General features: G+C 46.1%; 1 protein-coding gene across 13 annotated transcripts; it reads left to right on the forward strand.

Annotated features, from left to right (window-relative positions):
- Positions 1-506: 506 nt before the first annotated feature.
- Positions 507-23906, forward strand: CGN (cingulin). Of its 13 annotated transcripts, XM_056819409.1 has the most exons (23): positions 507-662; positions 1263-1345; positions 6930-6997; positions 9078-9968; positions 10532-10632; positions 11187-11256; positions 11363-11461; positions 12032-12171; positions 12363-12495; positions 12808-13020; positions 14152-14300; positions 14522-14654; positions 15758-15964; positions 16183-16389; positions 16767-17024; positions 17825-17995; positions 18393-18554; positions 19549-19638; positions 20111-20194; positions 20456-20574; positions 21056-21164; positions 21524-21687; positions 22461-23906. In XM_056819409.1, the coding sequence occupies exons 4-23, from the start codon at positions 9087-9089 to the stop codon at positions 22600-22602; spliced, it is 3633 nt and encodes a 1210-aa protein (XP_056675387.1). In that variant the 5' UTR covers positions 507-662; positions 1263-1345; positions 6930-6997; positions 9078-9086; the 3' UTR covers positions 22603-23906. The 13 variants fall into 13 exon arrangements, with proteins under 13 accessions (XP_056675387.1, XP_056675386.1, XP_056675380.1 ...); XM_056819408.1 differs by lacking the exon at positions 6930-6997 and having other exon boundaries at positions 1263-1434; XM_056819402.1 differs by lacking the exon at positions 6930-6997 and having other exon boundaries at positions 583-662.
- The last annotated feature ends 686 nt before the right edge of the window (positions 23907-24592 follow it).

Below are 24592 nucleotides of genomic sequence, written 5' to 3' on the forward strand. Positions count from 1 at the left end.
ATAAATGTTTATTGATTATTGGTTGATTTACTTGCTCAATATATATATATATATATATATATATATGGAAATATATATACATATATATAGAAATACATATATATATATATATATATTTTTTTTTTTAGATCTAGGAAATCATGCTGTTTAATAGCATTTGTCAAAAAGTATTTATTCCCCCCAGCCCCTAAACCTTTCTGGGTTGTGAGTCATAGCTTTCTCTTTTCGTGGGACATCCAACGAGTTAACACACTAAGAGTGCTTTGCAAACCTTAAAGCGCTATATAAATGCTAGCTATTATTACTGTTGGGATCATTCCGAGGATTTCTTGGGTGGGATGGGGTGGAGATGATTTTGAAGGAGACCGATAAATTTCTCCTGACACTGGAGGTACCCCCCCACCCCCCAGTTACTCTTTCTATAGTGTCATAGTCAATGTAAATTCGTTTTTCTATGTTTCCTTTTCTTCATTACGAAAGAAAAACAGTCCAAGGTAGGTCGGAGCTAGGACCCTTCAACTGGCCCTTACTAGAGCAAAGATCTTTTTGTTCTCCTTTACCCCATTTCTTATCTCAGGTAGACTTGGATGGAACGGTTTGGCACTAAGAAAGGAAGAAAGCCGAGGCGGAGAAGATAGAAATTTTCTGCACGGGCTGAGAAGGTATCTTGGTTTTCATTTTGGAAGAGTTGGGGTTTTCTGTTTTGTATTTTGGGTTCGTTTAGGGTTTTTTTTTTTTTAATTTAAGGTGAACCGAAGGTGGGGAGAGGAGGGAAGAAATTCTTCTAGGGATTAATGCAGAATTTTCTTGCTGGTTGAAGCAAGAATCTGCGGCTCAAGGTGAAGCCTTTTTTCCCCTTAGAGTTGGGAAGATGCTCTAACCTGGAGGTTCATCTGGCTTAGGGAAAGGGGGCAGAGGTGGGGGGGTACACTGGAAGCTTTCAGCTACTCCCCCAAAATGGCCTCCTAGTAACTAACCGCACCCCCTCCCCTTTCCCAACCGTCTCGTACCACGTGACCCCCCCTTCCCCGACCCCCTTACCAGACCCCGGTATCATTCCAGGTCTACAGCAGGCCCGCCTATCGTGGGGTCCGTGGGCCAATCCTCGGAAGAACAGGGCGGGGCGGGGCGGTGGTGGGCCAATGGAGGCGGGGGAAGGGGCGGAGTTCGGGGAGGGGAGTAACAGGTTGGCTAGGTAGAGGAGGGAGGGTGGAAGGAGGAAGAAGGGGGAGGGAGGCTGAGCAGCGCGTGCCATCCTGCAGCCTAGCCCAGCCCAGCCCAGCCCAGCCGGAGCGGGAGCGCCCAGCAAGCCAGCAGATCGGAGCCAGGCCGGACCAGGCCAGGGGTGAGTGGCCAAGACAGAGCCCAGAATCAGGCAGCGCCCGGAATCTGATCTCATTTCCGCGGGGGACACTCAGGTGCCGAGGAAGGCAGGTGGGAGAGAGGGCTGAGTAAGGGCAGGTGCAGGTGCACGGGCACGGGCACGCTCGGGCGATGCTATTCTCTGGGGCTAGGATTCCGAGCGGCAACCTGGGGAAGAGAAACTAATTGGAGGGCCTTTTCTAACAAGATCCTTCTGCGCGGAGGTGACCGGGGCAGGGCGTTGGGCAGGTGCCAGGTGTGGGTGCCTGAGGGGAAGGATGTGCCTCGGGCATGGAGGAGCCCTCTAGGGACAAGATTTCTCTCGACTTTGGGAGCAGCTCTGGGGCTTAAAACAAGGACTGGAAGTTAAGAGAGCGGAGAGGGACTGAAGAAAGCTCTGTCTCCCTGCCATCCTGCTCCCGCTCTTCAGGTACAGCTGACCCCTCTCTGTTCTCTGGAGCTGGCTTTTGGTTCGTCCCCTTTCCGGTGTGATGGCACGGGCATTTCCCCCTCTCCTGACCACTCAAAAATACATACTATTTATACTGCAAGTAAGGGATTCTGAGACATCAAAAAAAGGGGGCGATAATATAGAGTAAAAATCGTTTAAGACTTTTGAGTTTCTGTTCAAGTTTCCTTATTTGTAAAACAAGGATGCCTGAAATGGATAATCTCCAGCTGAAAATTCAGCACTGTGATTCCCAGAAGGAATCTAGTCAAGGTCACTGGCAGAGTAGACAGGCAACTTGGAGCCCTTTTAAGGGACCGGCAGAAAGGAGGCGACATCTTGTCAGCCACTGTCATGCTAAATTATCGGGTCTTGCTCCTTCCTTCCCCCCCCCCCCCAAGATAAGAGCAGCAAGGGTTAGGGAATGAGGGTTAACTGATTTGCCCAGTTGGGGTCATACAGCTAGGAAGGGTCTCGGCACTTTCCAGCCTTATTCTCTATTCTTTTGTTATTCATAGTCTATCCAAGGGGGATGCTTCAGCTTTGTTTTCCAGCCTAGTGGAGCTTTCTCTCCCACCTCTGGGGTGGCTAGATCTTTATAGATCATAGAATTAGTGCTAGAAGGGACATTCTGAGATCATATGGTCCAAGAATTCTTTACATGGGGTCATGGAACTTTAAGTTGTTTATAACTGTATTTTAATGTTACCGGTTTCCTTGTAATCCAGTATCCTTTATTTTCTGCATTAAAAAACATTGGTTTTAGGAAGCAGTCATCAGTTTTGCCAGACTGCTTAAAACCAGACATGCCCCCCCCAAAAGGTTAAAAAAAACCCTGATTTAGTATAATCCTTCATTTTACAGATGATGAAATGGGCCCAGAGAAGTAAATTACCTTTTTTTCACACTGGTAGTAAGTAGCAAAACCAGAATTTGAATCCAGGACTACTGACCAGCTTCAGGGCTGTTTTGGGGGAGTTCTCCTGGGGACAGGTGTCAGGGTGAATGAATACCTGTTAGACAATCTGAAGTCTCTAGATTTATAATCTTATGACAGGGGTTGGGGATCTCCCCCCTTTCCTTATTGTCTTCTTTGTTTCTGGATTCATTTGCTGGGCAAGGCCTTTAGTAGAAGAGGACCAATTGCTTACCCTGTGATTTTTAGGTAGTATTTTGATTTCTCCTGGCCCCAGGCATTCGTACTCATCAGACTGAGAAGCATAGCTGGGTAAATTACATACTGAGAGAGCTGAAAACCATTCACAAATTTTATAAACATAATCTGTGAGGTTAAGAGAATTCAAGTCTAAGCCCTTGAGTTACATAGGGCTATCTGAAGTATCTTCACCTAGTTATCAAAGAGTCCTAGACTTAGCTTAATGGACGACTGAACAAGAAACCTCAGATTCTGCCTCAGCTTAGTCCTTTTGATGCTCTGCTTCAGGAAAGTTGCTTTAATTGAAAGTAATTAGCAACCGCTATTTTGGAGACAAGCTGCCAACACTTCTGCCTCTTGTTTCACCATGGTTATTGGTGATACCCATAGCCCAGCGAATTACCTGGCAGATAAGAGCCATTAACTCAGGTCAAGTAGTTTGGGTTTCTGTCTTCATTCCCTGTCTTTTCTAACCATAGCTCTCTCACAACATACTTGAGGTTATGTTAGCTTCATGGTCTGGAGAGGGAAACCACAACCACACCTCCACTCCAACCCCCCTCCACACATACTGCAGATTCTGAGTCAAGTGAATCAAGTTTGAATCCAGTCTTTGCTACTTGATCTTCGTATATAGTCTTGGGCAAATCATTTATGCCCCTGGGCTTTGGTTTCCTTATCTGTAAAATAAAGATGAATGAACTAGACAGCTCCAGATATTCAATGATTTTGAGAGTCCCTTCTGCTAGAAGGAATATAGTCAAGGTTACTGGTGGAGTAGGAAGGCTACTTAGGTCTAGTAAAGGATGGGTAGAAGGGCGGAAATATCTTGTCATCCACTGTCATGCTAAATTCTTGGGCCTTGCCCCTTTCCGCCCTTATTCTCTCTTTTCTTCCCCTCTCATTTGTAGTCTGAATTCTCTCTTTACTTCCCCTCTCATTTGTAGTCTGAATTCTTGCCCAGAGTTTTTGCCCCCTTATTCTGCCCATTGTGTGGATTTTTTCTATTTTGCTTTCCAAGCTGTCTAAGTATTCCCTGTGTCCCTCCCCCTTTATCTTGTTTTCCAAACCAGTCCATCAAGTTCGAAGGGGCCCAGTTCCTCATTGTGGTGGTTTTTTTCTTGCCTAGTGGCCAAACAATTCTAGTCTGACTCTCCAATTTCAGCATTTCTCATTGGATTGTCACAGGCCACGCACATTTTATGAGATTTTGGCACTTAGCCTAAATGTGGGGAATCTTGATGTCCCCTTGCCCTCTCATGTCCTGAGAATAAGCAGAATGGCTGAAATCACTGGCTATCATTTTGTTTTGACATCTAAGACTATCTATCCATAAGGTCCCATAACCTGCTTCCCGAGGGCTCGAGCTTCACCCCTAATTCCCCTGTAAACTAGGTCTTTCTGCCAAGAGTCCAGGGAGACTGTCACTCCCTGAGTGCTGGACTCCTGCCACTAGGCTGGGGTGAAGGAATTGGGGCAGGGCAAGCTAATGAGTAACTATGGAAGTAGTCTAGAACAGCTTCATTTATTCTTCCTTGTAAGCAAGAATGACAGAGGTGAGATTGACTTTCAGACTGTAGCCACTGAAGAGGGATCCTGGCCTCTTCTTGGCTAAGTCTAGGGAAAGAAGGAACTTTGGGTGGGATCAGGGGTAGGGAAGCATCTGGATTCCATTTTAGTGGGTCAAGGCACTGTTTACCTGGCACTAGGGGATTGCACAAGGCCTTAGAGTCTGCCCTGGTCTCCAGTGGCTCCGCCTATGTAACTGTAGGCGTGTAGGTTTCGGGTTTTCCACCTTGAATCATTTAAAGCCCTTCTTTCTGACCTGCTCTGAACTATCTCTCCAGCCCTCCTGTCCCCTTACTGACAACACTCAGATGGCTACATGTCATTAGACAGGATGGTTGGGATAGAGGATGTTAGACGAAGTAATGGGCTTGATATTTACCTCCCAGCAGCTTAGGTGGTCTTGGGTAAGGTGTCACCTTACCACCCTTCCTTGCCCAGTCCAGGAATGAATCTGGATGATCAGTAGATGCCTTCTTGGTGTAATGCAAAGCAGCCTTATTAATAAGTCAAGCGATTGCTGAGGTCTAGCAATATGGGCAGAGTTTGTTTCAGCTAGATTCCAAGACTTGAATGAGAGGAGCAGGGAGGCAGACCAAGCTAGGAAGTGGCCATTTCACCTTAACATGCCCCAAACTGAACTTATTATCCTTTCCCTCCCCTTCCCTTTTTCCATTAGTGTTGAGTGTACCATCATCTTCTCAGGCTCACAACCTAGCCCTCATCTTCAACTTTTCACTCTAGCTCACCCTATACAATATATCTGTTACCAAGTCCTATCTTTTCTACTTTGGGGACATCTTTTGTAGACATCCCCTTCTCTGACACTGGCACTCCTCTGATTCTAGCCCGTATCATTTAATACATACACTGTTACAGTCATTCTGATTGATGTCTTCCTCTGGTTTTTACTCCTGTCCATCTTCCACTGAGCCGCAAAAGTAATCTTAAAATGTAGATCTGACCATATCATCCCTTCAACCCACCACCCATATTCAATAAACTCCATTGACTCTCTTATTACTTCCAGGATCATATAGAAAATTTTGTTTGGTTTTTAAAGCCCTTTACAATGCCTCCTACCTTTCTGGTCCTCTTACGATATTACCTTCTACTGACTTTTTGATATCTGGCCTTGCTGTTCCTTGAACTTGGTCTTTCATCTCCTAATTCTTTGTCTTTTCACTAGTTATCGTCCCATGTCTAGAATGCTTTCATCTCTGCTTTGTGGCTTCTTTCAGGTCATAATTCTACCTTCTGCAGTACCCCTTTCCCATCCATCTCATTGCTAATGCCTTCCCTCTGAAATTACTTCCAATTTATATATTCTAGATGTTTTATGTACATTTGTTGTTGTTCAGTTGTTTCAGTCATGTTCTATTCTTTGTGACTCCATTTGAGGTTTTCTTGGCAGAGATACTGGAGTGCATTGCTTATTTCCTTCTTCAGCAAATTTGATAGATGAGGAAACTGAGGCAAACAGAGTTAAGTGACTTGCCCAGAATCACATAAGTAGTAAGTATCTGAGGCCAGATTTGAATTCAGGGCTCCTTGAATCCTGGCCTGGAACACTCTTATTGCACTACCTAGCTGCCCTTATTTATACACATAATTGTTTTTATGTTGTCTCCTCTCTTACTATGAGCTCCTTTAGGGGAAGGGCCATGGTTTTGCCTTTCCTTATATTCCTAGCAAGTAGGTGGGTGGCACAGTAGGTCAATCCACCAGAGGTACTAGTTTTCCCTGTGAACATCTCATGCAATCCTTTTCAGGTCAGCTTTCCTCTTTTAATGTCCACCTGTCATCTAATGTCTCACCTAGGTCTCCCAGAAGCTTTAGCATAGGCATCATCCACATCCCAGGAAACAACTGGGGGGGGGGGTGCTAAACTAGGTTGAAAGGTAACCAGGAAGTCTGCCCATCAGTGAGTTAGGGAGATGTCTACCCCAGGCACATTAAGACTTCTCCTGGTGTAAGAGGTGGATGAGAATAATTCATTCCAATGGCAATGAAGTCAGCAGAAGCAGGCTCTTAGAGCTTGATCACACATCAAAGACACCAAGGTCATCTGTTGCATCTTGACCAGTTGTTTTAATTTTTGTCACTGGACTTTTTTTGTTTAAATTTTGTCACTGGACTTCTATTGGCTCTGGGAGAGAGAATGAGGTTGACAACTTTGTGCAACTCTGCCTCACTTAAGTCCAATTTAAGCTTGAGTCAAGGTATCACCAGTGATTCCATTTTGGTCCTCTTTGAATATGAAGGACCATAGTCAACCAACTATCAAGTAGCAAAAGGCCTTAGTACATTGTAAGCATTTAATAAAATGCTTGTTGACTTGATTTGAGAATTACTGTTAAGTCCCTCAGAGTTTCTCTTGGTTTTCTACTTCCCCAGCCTTAGGATCCCCAGAAAGACAGACAAACTGTTGCCTCCTCTCCTCCTTCCCCAGCTGTGTGGTCAAGGTAAGATTCTGACCCAGTGATGTTGCCCTGGTTTGGAGAACTGAATTAATAAGTTGGGATTATTCTGCTTGATGACTTTTATTTTATTTTCAAATTTTGCCATTTGATCTTCTCACTTTTTTCTTGCCCCACTGCTCATTCCCAGCATGGGAGAGAATAAAGGCAATAATAACATGTACATTTTCATTTCCTACATTGCCACTGGGGAAAAAAAAGACCTTTGACATAAATTCAGTTTTCCTAATCAGTGCCCCAGTAAAAGACTGTAATCTTTGGTTGGCTAGTCCAAGTAATTAGACTGGTTTGTAATGGGATAAATCAATGTTGTTCTCTAGGTGTTTCCCCTAGTTCAAGATTTGTTAGGATAGCAGGAATAAAGGATATCTCCATTCTCCTATTTGGGATAGTAGTTCTTTGAAGCTAAATCTCCCCCCTCATTTCTCTAATTGAGCTTTGACCCCACTTCTATTCTGAAGGCCCTTAACTTAGGATATAGTGCCAAGGCTCCCCAGAACTAAGATCCAGGCTAGGAATGTTTAATAGGTTTCATTTGTATAGCCAGGTCTGGCATGTTAGTGACCTCTCTTCCAGTTTGGTCCTGGTCCATAGTAGAGATTAACATAGGAGCTGGAATAGCTGGATTTCTTTGTATGCCTAGAAGAGAACCTCCCTTCCTTCTCCCCCTCCCCCAGGCTCTCTGTGCCAGCACATACCAGGAATGTTCCTCTTACTGCCTTAAAGCAAGGGCTCACTCTCAGACCCAGGGAGTGGAAAGGAGACATCTTAACTCTAAACCAGGACTTTTCTTGACTGCTGTGGACCCCAGCATTATAATCTCTTTTGCATTGTAGTTAGTGTATACAGCTTGGCATAGTTGTGTATATTGTGCCTTTCCTATTGGCTCTTAGAGGGACTGCCATGGAGAGATAGGATTGGTGTAGGTCAAGAAGTCTGCAGAGACCTCAATTCTGATCTTGCCTCTGGAATTTACTTATGTAACCACACGCCGGTCACCTTGGCTCTCTAAGCCTTCATTTGTAAAATGGAGGTGATAGTTCCTCTAGTACCTCTTTCACAGAGTTGTCATAAAAGTGTATAAAGTACTTTGGAAAAATTTTAAGCCCTCTAAAATGTTAATTGTCAATGGCATAGTTCTGTTATGTGTTCGATAAGTAGATGTTGATTGGTTGACTGAATTCTTCTATAAATGAAGGTAGTTCTAGGAATTGGATGGCCAGGGGTGCCAAATGAGGGGCCAGAATGAATGTGGGGGGAGAGAACCTTTGTCACAATATTTTGGGAAAGAGGGAATCCATAAAGATCTATGATATATACCAAAAAAAGACCCAAGTTGCTACTTTTCCTTCTCTTGTTCAGTGGCTATGCAAGAAGTGGGCAGCTAGGTGGCACAGTAGATAGAATGCCAGGTCTGGAGTCCAGAAGACCCATGTTCAAATTCTCTATCAGACACCTACTTAGCTTTGTAACCCATGACAAGTCCCTTCACCTGTTTGTTGACTCAGTTTTCTCATCTGTCAAATGAGTTGGAGAAGGAAATGGCAAACCTCCAATATCTCTGCCAAGAAAATCCCAAATGGCATCTTGAAGAGCTGGATACTGAAACAACTCAACAACAACAAATATTAGAAGTAGCTAGCTGATATTCCCCCTGTGGGATATGGATAGGGACTGGACTTGTGATTTCATTGGTGAAGGTAACCTGTGAGTGAGGAAATACTCTTTACCTATGTAGGTCAGGACCTCTTCTGTAAAATACAGTCTTAGAGAGTTGCTTAGAGGTTAAGTGACTTGTATAGGGTCATGTAGACTATTGTGTGCCAGAAGTGGGACTTCAACTTCAGTCATCCTTCCTTTGAGGTCAGCTTTCTATTCATCACACCATGCTGCTCTCTTGTAACTCAGATAGTAGAGAAAAATGAATCTTTAGACCTATAATAACTCAGATTGGGTGGGGATGAAAAGATGAAAGGCTCTTGGGCTTTGTATTTAATTCTACTGGCTCAGGCCAAATCCAAGGGATGGGAATTGGACAATTTTTCTTGCTTTTTCTCCTACACAGGATCCCCTCATGTACATGGAGCGGGCAACAGCCATAGCAGAGCCCCGGGCACCGGTGGACCATGGTGTGCAAATTCGATTCATCACAGAGTCAACTGATAGTACACAGTCAGCCTCCCTTCGTCGGGTTGGCCGTCGACCAGCCAAGGACTCTAGAGCTAGTTCTTATGGTGTAGCAGTACGGGTTCAAGGCATTGCTGGGCAACCCTTTGTGGTGCTCAACAGTGGGGAGAAGGGTACCGATTCCTTTGGGGTACAGATTAAGGGAAATGGTAGCAGAGGAGCCCCTGATTCACTGAGCTCAGACTCAGAGCTTCCTGAGAATCCATATGGCTCACCTCGGAGGTTCGTTGGCTCCTATTCCCAGGGCAGTACTTCCGATGAGGAGCTTGGGACTGGGCAAAAGGACAAGCTTCAACGTTCCCATTCCCATGCCTCCTTGTTGAATTCTGCTCCTGTGGGCCCACGTGTCCTAACTGGCAGCCTATTAGAATTAACCCCTTCAATTGGTTCCTCTGGGAATGCCATTGACACAGCACCCCTGTCCTCAGTGGATTCACTCATTTGCAAGTTTGACCGCCAGGGGGCCCAAACAAGGGGTCGGTCTGGCTGCCGTGGGAGAATCCTCTCTCCTGATCGTCGAAAGCGGAGTCAGAGTTTAGACAGCCGAGTGCCTCGAAATATGGCAGAAGAACGTGAACGTGAGCAAGAGCACGAACGGGACTTCAGCAATGCCTCATCCCCTAACTCGAAGCAGATCTGTACGATAAGTGGTTTAAATCAGGGCCAGGCGCCATCAAATGCAGTCAGCAAATCCCGACAGACTCAGGAATGGGTGTTTCAGAGCTTTGAGGAGCCCCGGGGGAGGACCCAGGACCCTGGCCTAATGCAGGTGAGGTTTCCCAGCCTGTCACCACTACCCAACCCTTATCATCCCCCAGCCTCCTTCCATTAAGCCAGAATCCTATAGGTAATCTTTTATCTAATGTTGTTGGGAATGGTGTCTGTTTCTGGTCCACAAAACTTTTACTACCAAAAAGCCTTCTGGAAATATATAAGACATTCCTATTATTCCCCTGAATCTTACTCCATGTAACCTCCTGGTCCTTTCTCTTGACCTTCCATCCCTGCTCCCCTGTGAAGAGCATTCTTACTGAGCTTTTAGAAGGCAGAGCAGCCTGTTCCCAGTAGAGAATTTAGATATTTGATCCATAAGTAGTTTTAGTTTGGATTAGGAGAAAACAACAGAGTAGGCAAGCATAGCTTGTCCAAGCATTGCTGTTGAAGCCTCTTCCTCAAGTTCCCAATAGCACTTTCCTAACTGGGCTGACTTACCTGCTTTCCATCCCTGCTTGGCAGGCCTCCCTCACCCCTCTTCCTCTCTGTCACTGCCACCTTATATCTCTTCTAGTCTAACTTGTATCTCTTCTTTCTTAATTCCTCTGGCCTTCACAGTTCAAGTCAACCCCAGACCTTTTGAGGGACCAGCAAGAGGCCACAACCCCTGGCAGTGCTGATCATGCTAAAACTACCATCTATAATATTCTACGGGAGGGGTAAGTTCAAGACTGGCAAAAAGTTACCAAAGGGACAATGGAAACTAGAATCCCAGAGCAAGATAGGAGGTGCTCTCTCTCCTCTCCCTCTCCCTCTCCCTCTCCCTCTCCCTCTCCCTCTCCCTCTCCCTCTCCCTCTCCCTCTCCCTCTCCCTCTCCCTCTCCCTCCCCCTCCCCTCTCCCTCTCCCTCTCCCTCTCCCTCTCCTCCTCTCCTTCTCCCTCTCCCTCTCCTTCTCCTCCCTCCCCTCCCTCCCCTCCCCTCCCCTCTTCTCCTCCCTTTTCCCTCCTCTCTTTTTTCTTCCTCCTTTTCTTTCTCTTGCTTCTCTCTTTTTCTCTCCCTCCTCCTTTATCTTCCTCCTTTTTTCTCTTGCTTCTCTCTCTCCCCCTCTCCCTCCCTCCTTCTCTCCCCACCTCCTTTTTTCCTCCTCTTTCTCTCTCCTCCCTCTTCTTCCTCTTCCCTCCTTCCTTCTATTCTTCATCTCCTTGGTTTTCGTACCTTTTTTGCTACTACCTCCTGTCTAAGGCCCTTACTTTGTACCTCCCTCGCCCATAGGAGTTTGGAAAGTGAGGCATCTGTGAAGAGGAAGGTCAGCCTGGTGTTAGAACAGATGCAAGCCCTGATGGTGAGTGGATACCTTGGGGTAAAAAGATGCAGAAGTGCCGTGGGGTTTGAAGCCACCTAGGGAGAGAGCCATACTTTGAGTTATCTGTCCTTCTCCCTATCCCTAGCAGGGAAGTCCTTCCAGTGTCTCACAAGCCATGGCAGTGCATCGTGGGCTGATACAGAAGATAGAAGAGCTCCAGCAAAAGCTGGATGAGGAGATGAAGGTAAGGAACCAGGCCAATGATAGTGGTGGCTGCCTAGCATTCTTACAATCTTCTTTGCAATATGTCTTTGTCCATTTGGCCCTCACCACAAGGTAGATATTGTTTATTATCCTCTGTTAGGTAGGGTATTATCCTGCAAGAGAGGTGCTGTTATGAGCCCAGCTCACAGATGACAAAACTGAGGCAGGCAGAGGTTAAGCCACTTGCCAGGGTCCCATAGCTAGTAAGTCTTTGGTACTGTTTGGAACTTGGATCTTCCTGATTCCAAGTCCACTGGTTTGTGCACTATGGGCGCCATCTAGCTCCACTGGAGAGAAGTTACTTGGTAGCAGGAGAAGGAAAAACAAATGAGGGAGAAGAGATGATTGAAGCCCAGAGGGTGGTATTCGCTGAACAGCAGAAGAAACTGTCAGAGGCAAGAGAGGAGAAAGGGCTTAAACTCTAGCAAGATCCTAGTCCTAAGAAGTGCTAACAATTCAAAACATGAGGAAGGACTAGTGGAAGCTAATTCTGTTTCTACCCCACCCTCCTGAAGGGTCCTTCTCCATCTCTTGGCTTCTCTTCTTCCAGAAACGGCAGAAGCTGGAGCTCACTCATGAACCATCCCGTCTTGTGCTGGAACGACAGCTTGAGGAGAAGGTGGAAGAGTGCATGCGACTACAGGAGAAACTGGAAAAGAAGAAGGCAGAGATGCAGCGTAGCACTCAGGAGTGAGTAGGACTGGAAGAAGGGTGGGGAGGATGCCTGGGGCTTCAAGCTAGTGGATGAAAGCTCTTCTCAACCTGATGCCCAGGGAACCAGCAAGTGGTGACTACTTCTTTCAGAGTTTTGAAATTATGGGAATTGTCTAGAAGGGGAACTGATGCTCAGAGTTGTCTTTTCTGCCTGCCTTTGCTACTAGGTTTCAGGACATGAAGCTCCTTCTGGATCAGGGTGAGCGACTACGACATGGACTTGAAGACCAGCTGAAAGAGATGCAAGACAGGCTACGGCAGGGACAGAACCCTGATGCTGCAAAGGAGACCCTCTTAAAGGTAGAGGGGATGAGAGATGACTCCCTAGCACCTGTCTCCAGGGCTATATCAAACAAGGTTCACCTGAATTTTTTTTTCCTCTTGGGAGGAGGGGCTGGGGTGCAGAAAGTACCTAACATTTGACTCCAGAGAGAGACCATACAACAGACCTCTAAAAGGTTGGTGCCACCTTCTCTGCACATCTTAGATGGGAAGGACTTGGAGAATGGTTCTTAATTTCTGTTTCCCCTTATGCTAACTAAAGTGTGATGTGAGAATGGTGAAATTTAGTTCCTGACTCCCAGGAACAGTTCCTTTTCTGATTCCTCTCAGGACCTGCTAGAGACCAGGGAGTTACTGGAGGAAGTACTAGAGGGGAAACAGAGGCAGGAAGAACAGCTCCGGCAACGGGAGCGGGAACTTACAGCTCTGAAGGGAGTCCTGAAGGAGGAGGTATCCTCTCGGGACCAGGAGGTGGAACGTGTCCGGCAGCAGTGCCAACAGGACATGGAACAACTGCGCCAAAGCGTGAAAGATGCCTCCCAAGTATGTGGAGTGACTTTGGTTGGTTGGGGGTGTGGGGTTTTTGGATTTTGATATTCAGGGTCACATCCCATGGGGGAGAACTGTGGAAAAGAAAGGAGCCAGGATAGAGTCTGAAGTGTCACTCAAATCCATGACCTTATCTAATAAGTCAATACTATGGACAGGATCTTCTATTGCCAAGCATCCCTGGGTGCTGATCCCAGAGAAAGCAAGGTGATGAAGTCCTTACTTTTCTGGACCTCCCAGCCCAACAAGGGTCATAGCTCATAATAACCAACCTTACTTGTAGGTCATTGCCTGTTTTTAGGGAAGTACTTTCTGGTACAGGTCCCATTGCCCTCAAGAAAGCCTTTTCCTGCCCACTAGGGTTGCCCAAAAATCTCTGAATGTACAAACGTCTGGGAGAAGTGATGCTTTAAGTTGATTTCTGGGACATCTCCTACGAGCATAGAAGAAAGAGAAAATAGAAGATACTTGCCCTAATAGAAGTAGGGAAGGAGACAGCTGCCATTAAAGAATGTTTAGCATCTGAGATTTTGGGAAACAAGCCCTCACCAAAGAGTCTGGGCCTAGCCCTTTAACCTCACAGTGTTTTAGAATGGCCTTGCAGGATGAGGACACCCACCAAGAATGAACATGGTCAAGAATCAGATAATGATCAATAAATTTAGAGTCCTCTAGGATGTGCGGCAACCACTTTTGTGGAAGAATATTACATGGGGGAAGCTTCCTGGAGAAGCCAACTTTTAAACAGGATTTGGAAGAAACAGGATATGCTTTGATGGAGAAGGCATTCTTCTGAAAGGCTGGTACTACAGCAGGAGTCCTTAGAGAGTGCCAGGATAGAAAAAGACTTTACATCTTCTGGGGCAGCTAAGTGGCACAGTGGATGGAGTGCTGGGTCTAAAGTCAGGAAGACTCATCTTCTTGAGTTCAAATCTGGCTTCAAACACTTATGTGTGACCCTGGGAAACTCACTTAACCCTGTTTGCCTCAGTTTCTTCATCTGTCAAATGAGTTGGAGATGGAAATGGCAAATCATTCCAGTATCTTTGCTAGAGAAACTCCAAATGGGGTCACAGAGTCAGACACAACTGAAAACGACTGAACTCCGATTACATCTTATGCCAGGATCAGGCCACCCTGGAGGCAGAAAGGCAGAAAGTGTCGACCCTCATTCGGGGCCTCCAGAGGGAACTCCAAGAGAGTGCTGAGGAGACGGGGCATTGGCAAGGCATGTTCCAGAAAAATAAGGAGGAGCTTCGAGGGACTAAGCAGGAGTGAGTTGTATCCCTGATTTCGACTTGCCTGGTGGTCATTTCTATCCAGGTTCCAAATAGAAAATCCCTATCATCTTTTCCTCACCCAGGAAACTTGGTGGCCTCAGGTTTTGTGGGAAGGCTTTCGGGATACTAATAGAAGGGAGAGGGAGCCTTTATCTCTCAGGTAGGGGAGCCAAGGCACCTTCATTTCCATTCTATTTCCCCTGTCTGGGCTACAGGCTGTTACAGCTTCGGCTGGAGAAGGAAGACCTAGAAGAAGAGCTCAGGGAGCAAATTGGGGTTCTGCAAAAGGACCTAGAGCAGGCCCGAACCAGTGCTGAGGACAATCGTCAGGCTGAGAGCCTTAAGAAGGTACCAGACAGAGGAGCAAAAGCATAAATAAGAAAGCAGAGATGAAATGGGGTGATAAGTCCTTGGGACATCTGTTCATTCTGGTGACTGACTGGCCTTAAATTTTCACGACTGCAGAGAGTGAAAGTTCTTTTCAACCTGTCCTTATCAAAATCTGTCCAACCTTCTCTCTTTTATTGAATCTTTGGATCCAAATGAACTAGTCTTTTTACTATCTTGTCATTTTTTTCTTTTTAGGTTCAGCCCTATGATTTCATTCATGTTGAGAGTATAAATTCAGATCAATAACTTAAAGGATTGTCTGACTTATAATAAGCAACTTAGCCAGAGTTAGCCATCCAGCATGTGTAAGAGGCAGGATTTGAACCTAAGTCTTCAGTCTCAGAGGCTTGACTTTAAGCCATCTCTATCAACTGTACCAAGCTCTCTTGTCAGTCATATAGCCTATGCAAATTCTTCTCCTTCCTTTTCTTCTTCCTCTTCCTCACCCCCTCCTTCCTATTTTCTATCCAACCAAATTCTGCCCCTCTTCCAAGACCCAGCTTTTGAGTGTCACCTCTTCTGAGAAGTCTTCCCCAGGAATATCTTCATTCTTGGAGATGGAACTGGCAGATTCTATTATTCTACTTAGCATTTGACTTATCTATAGCCATTTATTACCAAATTACCAGGGAGCAGAAACCTGTGCCTTGCTTCTCTTGTATTCCCTGTAGTGCCTAGCAAAGTGTAGTCCACATCAGCGCTCTGCTAGGATGCTTTGGAGGCTATAACAGAACTGAAATTTCCCCTTCCTTTAGGGAGCTTATATTGGATCTGTGGAGATGTTGGTGTCTAATAAATACTTGTTGGGTAATTGATAGTAATAGGGAATTTGGTATTGCACCACTACCCAGGACCCATGTTTCTTTGCATCTTGGGTCCCCTAGTGTTCCTCTGATCTTTTAGGCACCTAACTAGTTATTTCCTAGGTGGATTACAAAATCTCCTTTAGTACAATGGGACAGCTCTAAGACTCTTGACCCTCAAGGGAACTGGGTCATATGAGTAGGGAAGGACCTTTCCCATTCCCTGCTCCTCAGCATCTCATACCCTCATCCTGCCAGGAACTGAAGCGGGCACAGGAAGAACTCCAGGACCTTCGAGAACAGCAGAGCCAGGAAGCTGCTGGGAAGAATCGGGAGCGAGAACTGGAGAAGGAGCTAGAAGCCCTCAAGGAAGAGGCTAAGCGGGGAAAGGGGGCTGAGCAGCAGCAGCTCCAACTGCATAAGAGCCTTCAGCAGCTTCGACAGGACTATGAAGAGACTGCCAAGGCAAGGGCCTGGAAAGGAGGCTAGAGGAGAGAGGCTGTGATATAAGGAAGACTTAATGGGTCAGGAGGAGAGCCACGTGCTTATAGGCATACATTTCTGATAATCCTTGAGTTCTTGGAAACCTGGTTAGCCAGCCAGGGTGTGTCAGCCTCCACTGTATCTGTCGGGGTAGGGATTTCTCAGGGGACAGAGTCTGAGCTGCCTTTCTGCCTCCCTAGGCCAAGGCAATGGCTGAAGCGGAGGTAACCATGATGGGACAGCGGCGGGCAGCAGTGGAAGCAACGCTACGTGAAACCCAAGAAGAGAATGACGAGTTCCGGCGTCGGATCTTGGGCCTGGAACAGCAGCTGAAGGAGGCCCGGAGCTTGGCTGAGGGTGGAGAGGCTGTAGAGGCAAGGCTTCGGGACAAGGTGCAGCGACTGGAGGTCAGTCATCAACCTGTCTAACCATCAACTTTCCCTGTCCCTTCTGTTTCCCCTTGAGTCGTAACTCCTCACCTATTGGAGAACACTGTTTATGGCTTCCTTGTGGTACATCAGATTTCTCCCCCAAAAGCCTTTATTATCTGTGCTTTCACTTCCATGTTCTAATGCCTAAACCATTGCTGTTAGTCTCATTTTACCTCTTTCCCCATCTTGAATTTAGTTGTTCTGTTCCCCAGTTTCCATTCTGATCCTCCCAGGCAGATTCTATTGACTGCTTTTGTCATAGATAACTTCCAGACAGCTAAATCCCAGACTTTGCTTCTGCCCCACAAATCCTGCTCATCTCCCCACCTTAGCCCCATCTCCCCTCCCTGCAGGCGGAGAGACAGCGATTGGAGAAGGCCCTGAATGCATCTCAGGAAGAGGAGGAATCACTGGCTGGGGCAAAGCGGATGCTGGAGGGGCAGCTGGAAGAGGCACAAAGAAACCTCATAAGATTTGGGCAAGAGCAAAAGATATTAAACCGAGCCTTAGAGGAGGAAGGGAAGCAACGGGAAGTCCTTCGGCGAAACAAGGCTGAGCTGGAGGACCAAAAACGGTTGTTGGATAAAACTGTAGAGAAACTCAACAAGGAGGTGAGAGGCCAATGGTAGTCCAGATAATGGGAGTCCTAACCCAGCCCATAGACAGACTCATTCAGAGGGTAAGATCAGGGTATTCCATCAATTTTGCTTACATGTCATTCTGTTATTCCTCACTCCCCAAGGTTTGGTCCAGAAATGGTCTGAGCAGAACCATAAAACTGGACTTTCTAATGCTTCCTCTACTTGGGGAATGAATGGTGTGTGACATCCTGTCTTCTGGTCTGGTCCCTCAGGGCTTTGATAAAAGGTGTGAGCTCATAAGAGCTGATGAGCCTTAATGTCAGGAATATAGATTAAGAAAAATATTCAGCAGCCAAATAAATGAGTCTCTCATGGCAGATTTGTAAGCTGTTAGGGAGCACTTTTTTTTTTAACCTTCTGTTTATAAGTTAATGCTTTTGACCATCTGGCAAATAAGAGTGAAGGTTGGGCTTGGTGAAACTATGGGGCACAATTCTGGATACAAAAGTTTTACAGCCCTTTGAAGGGAGTCAAGGCCCTAAGGAAGGCATCAAAGGCAATTTTTTTTAACCTTTATTTTCTGTTTTTGATTCAAAACTGTATTGGTTCCAAGGCAGAAGAGCAGTAAGGTCTAATGGCAGTGGGGGTGTGTGTATGTGTAAGTAACTTGCCCAAGGTCACATGGATAGGAAGTATCTAAATTCACATTTGAACCCAGGACCTCCCATCTCTAGGCTAGAAACTTCATCCACTGAGCCATCTAGTTGCCCCCAGGGGCATTTGTTAAGGAGGATGATACCCTTTGCTTCCATCCTTTCTCTGCCTTTCAGATGGAGAAAATTGGAGAGGAGTCACAGAGAGCACTAGGGGAGCTACAAGCCCAGCTGGAAGAATACAAGGAGAAGGCACGTCGTGATGTAGCAGGTGCCCAGCGCCAGGCCAAGGAGTGGGCCAGTGAGGCTGAGAAGGCAGCTGGAGGGCTGGGCCAGCTACAGGAAGAGGTAAAGTCACTGGGGAGAGAGCTATGAAGATGCAGAGAATTTGTCTTTTTTTTTTTTAAATCTTTCCCTTCTGTCTTAGAATTGATACTGTTTCATTTCCAAGGCAGAGGAGTGGTAAAGGCTAGGCAATTAGGGTTAAGTAGTTTACCCAAGGTTACACAGATAGGAAGTGTCTGAGGCTAGCTTTGAGCCCAGGACCTCCTGTCTTCAGATCTGACTATCCACTGAATCACCTCACTGCCACCAGAAAACTTCTCTTAAGCTTACCTGGGAGAGTTAACTCCCAAGAACGCAAGGCTTGCCATCCCTTTTCTTCTAAGACATAGTGATTACTGTAGTCATCTTGTATCTGGCTGGGTATGGAGCCTACTTCTGTCCATCCCCTCTTTTCTTTCAGGCCCAGCGGCTGCGCCAAGCTCTGCAGGCATTGCAGGCTGAGCGAGATACAGCCCTCCTGGACAAAGACCTGCTAGCTCAGAAACTACAGGGGCTGGAGAAAGAGACTGAAAGCAAAAAACGTTCCCAGGATGACAAGATCCGGCAGCTTAAGAACCTAGAGGTGAGCCACAGTGATGAACCAGTTATCCTTAAGTCCCAGTCCGTCTTTGTAGTGAGTCATAATACATTTATGTAGGATTTTTTTTAAGGTTTACCAAGTGTCTTCTTCATAAAAGTCAGAATCCAAGTCAATAAACATTTATTAAGTGCCTACTATATGTCAGGCACTGTGCTAAGCACTGGGGATATAAAGGTATAAATTGGCCCCTGCCTTTAAGGAGCTTCCAGTCCAATGGGTCATAACAGCCCTATGAGGTAGACAGTGCAAATATTTCCATTTCAAGGTGAGTCAGTGTAGTTTATTTGTTGGAGAGAGCAGGCCTTGGATTAATAAGACCAGAGTTAAAGCCTTCCTTCTGACATTTGCTCAATGACCCTGGAACTCTCAATGCCCCAGACAACTATCAGTGACCAAACAGTTCCTGAACTCCTTTTGGGAAGATAGTGTCCTCATGAGGGAGTTCCCCCCACCAATGACTTCACAGGTTAAGAACAAAAAAAAAATTATTTAAGTGGAAGATGAAACAGATTTAGAGAGGTTTAGGTACTTGAGTCCCCTTGTTACATTAGCTACTGAGTTGATGAGTGAGACTTCATATCCATGCCTTCCTCCTGGTAAGGTCAGTGGTCTTCCGAATCATTTTGTTTCCTTCCACAGATCTTTGTCTTGTGTCTGCTATTTTTCACCATGCCTGACTACTCAAAGCTCTTCTCTGTTTCTTATCCCATTTTCATGTGTGAAACCAGACTTGCCTGGGCTTAACCAACTTAACTGTTGTCTTGACCCCCTGGGAGTTTGTCTTCCTTTTGAACCCTAGGGGAATGAACAGAACTCTTGCCCTTCTTTCCCTGTGACCACTTACCTGGCCAGCAGAGGGCACTGTCCCCATAGTACCTGCTGGCAACCAGAAGTTGAGTGTGTGACAGAAGCAGGTTTTGGTCCCAGGCTAAAGAGCCTGCTTGGGTAGGGGGCTAACCCATCATCTTTCTATTAGGAGAAGGTCTCACGCCTGGAGGCAGAGCTGGATGAGGAACGAAACACTGTGGAGCTGCTGACAGATCGAGTGAACCGTGCTCGAGACCAGGTAATGTGCTTCTGTCGATCGCGTTTTTCCTCTATCTCTGGTCCTAAAGATTTGGTTTGGGCCCAGCTAAGTAGACATCAAAACCTGCTCTGTCTTGGGTTGTTGGCTATGGATGCATCACTCTTCAGGAAGGAGAGTTGTTGTTCTGTGGGAGATGAGGCTGATGGGATGGGGTAGGGAGGAGAGAGAGGGAGTGTCTAGCTGGGACTCGGCTTGGACTCATGACTCTTCCTTTTCTGAGATTCCTTTTGGGAGGTTAACTAAATGAGTTGCCTTGCCTAACTTCTCCAAACAGAGCCTCTACTCTCCCTTTCTAGCCTTATCACCCAAAGGACACAGTGGAGAAACAGGGTCCTGGGAGTGCTTCCGTGCCTACAAGAAGGCTCCCAATCACCAATGGAGTTCAGGCCCTTGGGTATCAGTATTCCTTATCGATCTTGTCTTACTTAAATCTTTCTAACCCCAAATCCAGATCGACCAATTGAGAGCAGAACTACTACAGGAGAGATCCAGTCGGCAAGACCTAGAATGTGACAAAATCTCTCTGGAGAGACAGGTGAGATGGTTGTGGCAGGAGAGGAAGTACAAGTGATAGTAGCCTGTCCTGGGTGGCAGATACTGGGGACAATCATAATCAAGCTTGGTGGCCCACTTTTCAGGGCCACTCTTAAGGTTTTACATGGCATTGTCCTTCTGGATAGTCCTATGATTGTAAGTTCAGTGGGAAGATGGACTAAGGGAGTGGGTGGGAAAACTAACCATTAGCTGAGGGGCAGGAGGGGTGGGGGAAGACATCCTGATAGGTTTGGTTTCTTAGAATAAGGACCTGAAGAGCCGACTGGCCAGCTTAGAGGGTTTCCAAAAGCCCAGTGCCAGCCTCTCTCAACTGGAGTTCCAGAACCAGGAGCTGCAGGATCGACTTCAGACTGAAGAGAGGTAGGAAACAAGATTAGCTACTCTCGAGTTGCTTCTGCTATCTGTTGTAGACTACCAGCCAAAAAGCAGTGAGATGGCTTGGTGATTCAGTAGATAGAGCAGACTTGGAGTCAGGAAGATCAGAGTTTGAATACTGCTTTGAACACTCAGCTAATACTGTGACCCTGAACAATTCACTTATTTCCCTGAGCCTTAGTTTCTTCATCTGTGGAGAGATGGGGTTGGCTTTGATGGCCTCTTAAGACTCCATTTGGTTCTAAAACTATGATATCTAATATTCCTTAGCCAAGAAGGGTGTGGACTCCTGTCATCCTCTACCCTTCCAGATCCCATGGCCATGTCTTCAGTCCTTTTCTTCTTAGTATTAGCTCCTGTGACCAAGTGGAGCTGCTAAAAGAGTGAGAGTGTGTAAACGAATGTACCACATAATTCTCGTAACTGGTGGTAGCTACAGCTATGAGCAATCTCCACCCATCCTTAGGGAGAAGACACTTTTGCAGACCACAAACCGAAAACTGGAACGGAGAGTCAAAGAGCTTTCCATCCAGATTGATGATGAAAGACAGCATGTAAATGACCAGAAGGATCAGGTATGGATGGACATGGATTGTACACAGGGTCAGCTATGTGTGTATAAAACAAATACATACATGTCCCCTTTCTAAGTAAAGGGAGGGTCATTCCAGAGGTGCTTGATGTCCCTTTGTTCTCTCAATTTTTCCAGCTATTTTTATTCTGTGTATATATGAGTACACACATAAACACATGTGTTGGTGTGTTTAAGGGTGGTGGTCCATTAAGTATGAGCTAAACCATGAGCAGCACATGGGACATGAGCTATGAGCAATGACCACTTTCCATCCTGACCTCAGTCAGAATCAGTTTGAGGAGAAGGGCTCTACCTCAGGGTGGTGGATGTTCTTCTGACCCTTGTGTTTGTTTTCCCTAGCTGAGCCTTCGAGTGAAGGCCCTGAAGCGACAAGTGGATGAGGCCGAGGAGGAAATTGAACGGCTGGATAGTTTGAGGAAGAAGGCCCAAAGAGAGCTGGAAGAGCAGCATGAAGTCAATGAACAGCTGCAGGCCCGAATCAAGACACTGGAAAAGGATTCCCGGTAGGTTCTAGAGGGTGGGGACAGAGAGATGGAAGAGAAGGTGAAGATGTAGCCAGACAGACTCTGGTCAGCACTTGGGTTCTTGCTGGCCTTGTAAGGAGGCGTTAACAGCTCTTAGGAGATCAATTTGAGAACTTGGTTTTGGCTGAGTGTATACATGAGAAAAGGTCCTATCACTACTCCCTATTATATCTTGAATCTGTCTAACCCTAAATCTACATGTACCCTCATTGGGAGAAGGTAGTATGACCATCTCTGGTGGCTAGGTAGAGCGGTAGATGGAACATCTGGATCTGGGCTCAAGAAATTCAATTCTTGCCTCAAATACTTACTGGCTGTATGTTTCTGAGCAAGTCATTTAACTTTAATTTTCTCAACTATGAAATGGGGATAATAATAGTGCCTACCTTCTAGGATTATTGTGAAGATCATGAAACAAAATTTGTAAAGCGCTTTGCAAACCTTAAAAGCCCTATGTATGCCAGCTATTATTATTATCTAAGATGAAAGAAGATTCTAAAAGTAAGGCCCTTTCAATTCAACGAGCATTTATTAAAGGCCAGATATGTACAAAATACTGTGTTGGGCAATAGAGAAAAAAAAAAGAACGAATAGGGAAGATGGGCTTCTCTCCCAAGGAAATTACATTCTAGTAGTTGGCTGGGCTAGCTTACACAATTGGGTTTTGATTATAGTCAAATATGTATCAGTTCTCCTGACAGTGCTATGTTTTTCTTCCTCCCTACTCTGTTTCTTTCTCCCTTTCTCCTCAGGCGCAAGGCTACCCGATCAGCAGCTGAGGCATCCCTCAAGCATGATGGGCTGAGCTCAGATGAAGAATTTGACAGTATCTATGATCCCTCATCCATTGCATCACTACTCACTGAGAGTAACCTCCAGACCAGTTCCTGCTAGCCAGTGGTCAGCAAGGAGACAGGCAGCCAAATTGTAGAAGGTCCTTCCCTCCTCTTGCCCTAGTCTCCCTTTCCCTGGTCCACCAAATGACCCTGCTAGAGGGAGGGTCTGGATGGTGGTAAGAGGAATTCCTGAGCATGGGACAGAACACTGCTAGGGAATGGATTTTACTCCTCCCCATAGGGGAGTGGGCTTTTCTGACCTGTCAAGCCTTTCCCCTCTCCTTCCCTCCATGTGGACAAAGAGTTTGGGAAGGAGTGGATAGGTAGGGGAGGAGGAAGAAATTAAGAGATTTAAACCAATAGAGCTTGTATTTTTTCAGCCTCCTTATCCTAAGGCTCAGGGACATTCCCCGTGAGATCCCTTTACCCATCCTTTTCCAGATTGGGTAAGGAGGTTTGAGAGAAAGGACACATTATGGGCTATGGACACGCTGGCGTGGTCCTGCCTGCTTTTCTTTTGCACAATCCTGGGGGCCACTGGGGTACCCCCATGCCTCTAGACCTTCCATTTTACCTTTACCTGCTTTGAGCCAGCAGCTCCAAGGGACCACTTCTCTTTTTCCCAATTGACATGCTTCTTACCTTCCTCTCAGTGCCTTAGTTAGGGTGAGAAGATGAGGTGGTTCTCCAAACACATTCTCATAGAGCCATCAGGTTCCACTCAGTACTCATCCTTGTTCCAGTTAAGAAGGTAAAACAAGGCAAACTCTCTTGGGGTAGAAACAATGGATGACTCTTCTGTTTTGTCTCCTGGTGAGAAGAGAGAGCTGAAAAAGGCCTGTGCTAGGGTAACATTGTATAGTGGGAAGGACTTATTTTGTTCACAGGACTTCCCTCCTTCCCTTGGTGGTTGTTATGATTTGGTTGGGACCAGGGAACCCTGCCAGCTCTCTAAATAAATACATTTAAAGATCCACAGATCAAGAACCTCCTTAGTTCTAATGGTTCTACTCCAGCATTCCCACAGACCTACTCTTGGCCTCAACAGGCAATCCAAAGGTCTTGCATTTTCTCAGAAGCCTGGCTCTTAATGCTAGCTCCTGCCGCAAGCTGGGAAATCTGACTTCAGAATGGAATGGGTGGAGGAAATGAAGACCTCCATCCTGACTTTGGCTTTTAAGGACCTAAGCAGCCCTCATGAATCATCTCCAGTAGCCTTGGGGAGAGAAACAAGACTACACTCACCAATGGCTTGTAATTTTGTGATTTTTGTACCTCTGTTCCTTGGGCAAATCATACGCCTCTTTCCCTCCAATTTTTTCTTGATTTTATTTTAAATTAAATATATCTTTATATTGTGAATCTTATTACTCCCTCATCTTCCATCTGGGGTTACTTTCCTTAACATCCAGGAATTGGAATTAGAAAGGATTTGACAGTTCTATGTGGTAGAGCTGGAAAGGGATGGGGAGTGAGCAGTGCAAGCTGGGGCTTGAGAGGAACCCAGGAGAATGGCTATACAATAAATAAATTCCAGGGAGATTCAAAAGGCACTAGGGTTGTGGAGTTTGATAGGAGCAGAGGGACTTTGCAGGGGTAGCAGGAATGATTGGGCAGATATGGAATTGAATAGAACCGGTTCTCTTATTCCCTGCAGGTATCTGGAGAAAGGGGGAAGGGAACTCCCTAGCATCCATATCTTAGCTGCAAGGGTTTCCACCCATTCTTATTTGGCATGGGGCCCAATACCTTCCTAGGAGTAAGGGAGCGAGGGGAGGTTTCTGCCAATCTTGTTCAGTTGTCTTCCCCAAAGCCTATCTTATCTTTAGGCATGGGGTGAACATTCTTCTTTGTGCTATGTTCCACAGTACCTGGATAATTTGTGTTGTAGCAGCAGAGGGTTATGACAGCACCTGGCATGGCCAAACACAAGCCTGGGGCCACCTGCAGTCCTCCCAGCCCTAACTTATTTGTGACGGTGTTGGTAGTCACAGTTGGTAGTGGGAGTATCTGGACTGGAAACTAGAACCCTTTTACCTCATGCCAAA

This window comes from Monodelphis domestica, chromosome 2 (genome assembly GCF_027887165.1).
Source record: "Monodelphis domestica isolate mMonDom1 chromosome 2, mMonDom1.pri, whole genome shotgun sequence".
Classification (NCBI taxonomy): Eukaryota; Metazoa; Chordata; class Mammalia; order Didelphimorphia; family Didelphidae; genus Monodelphis; species Monodelphis domestica.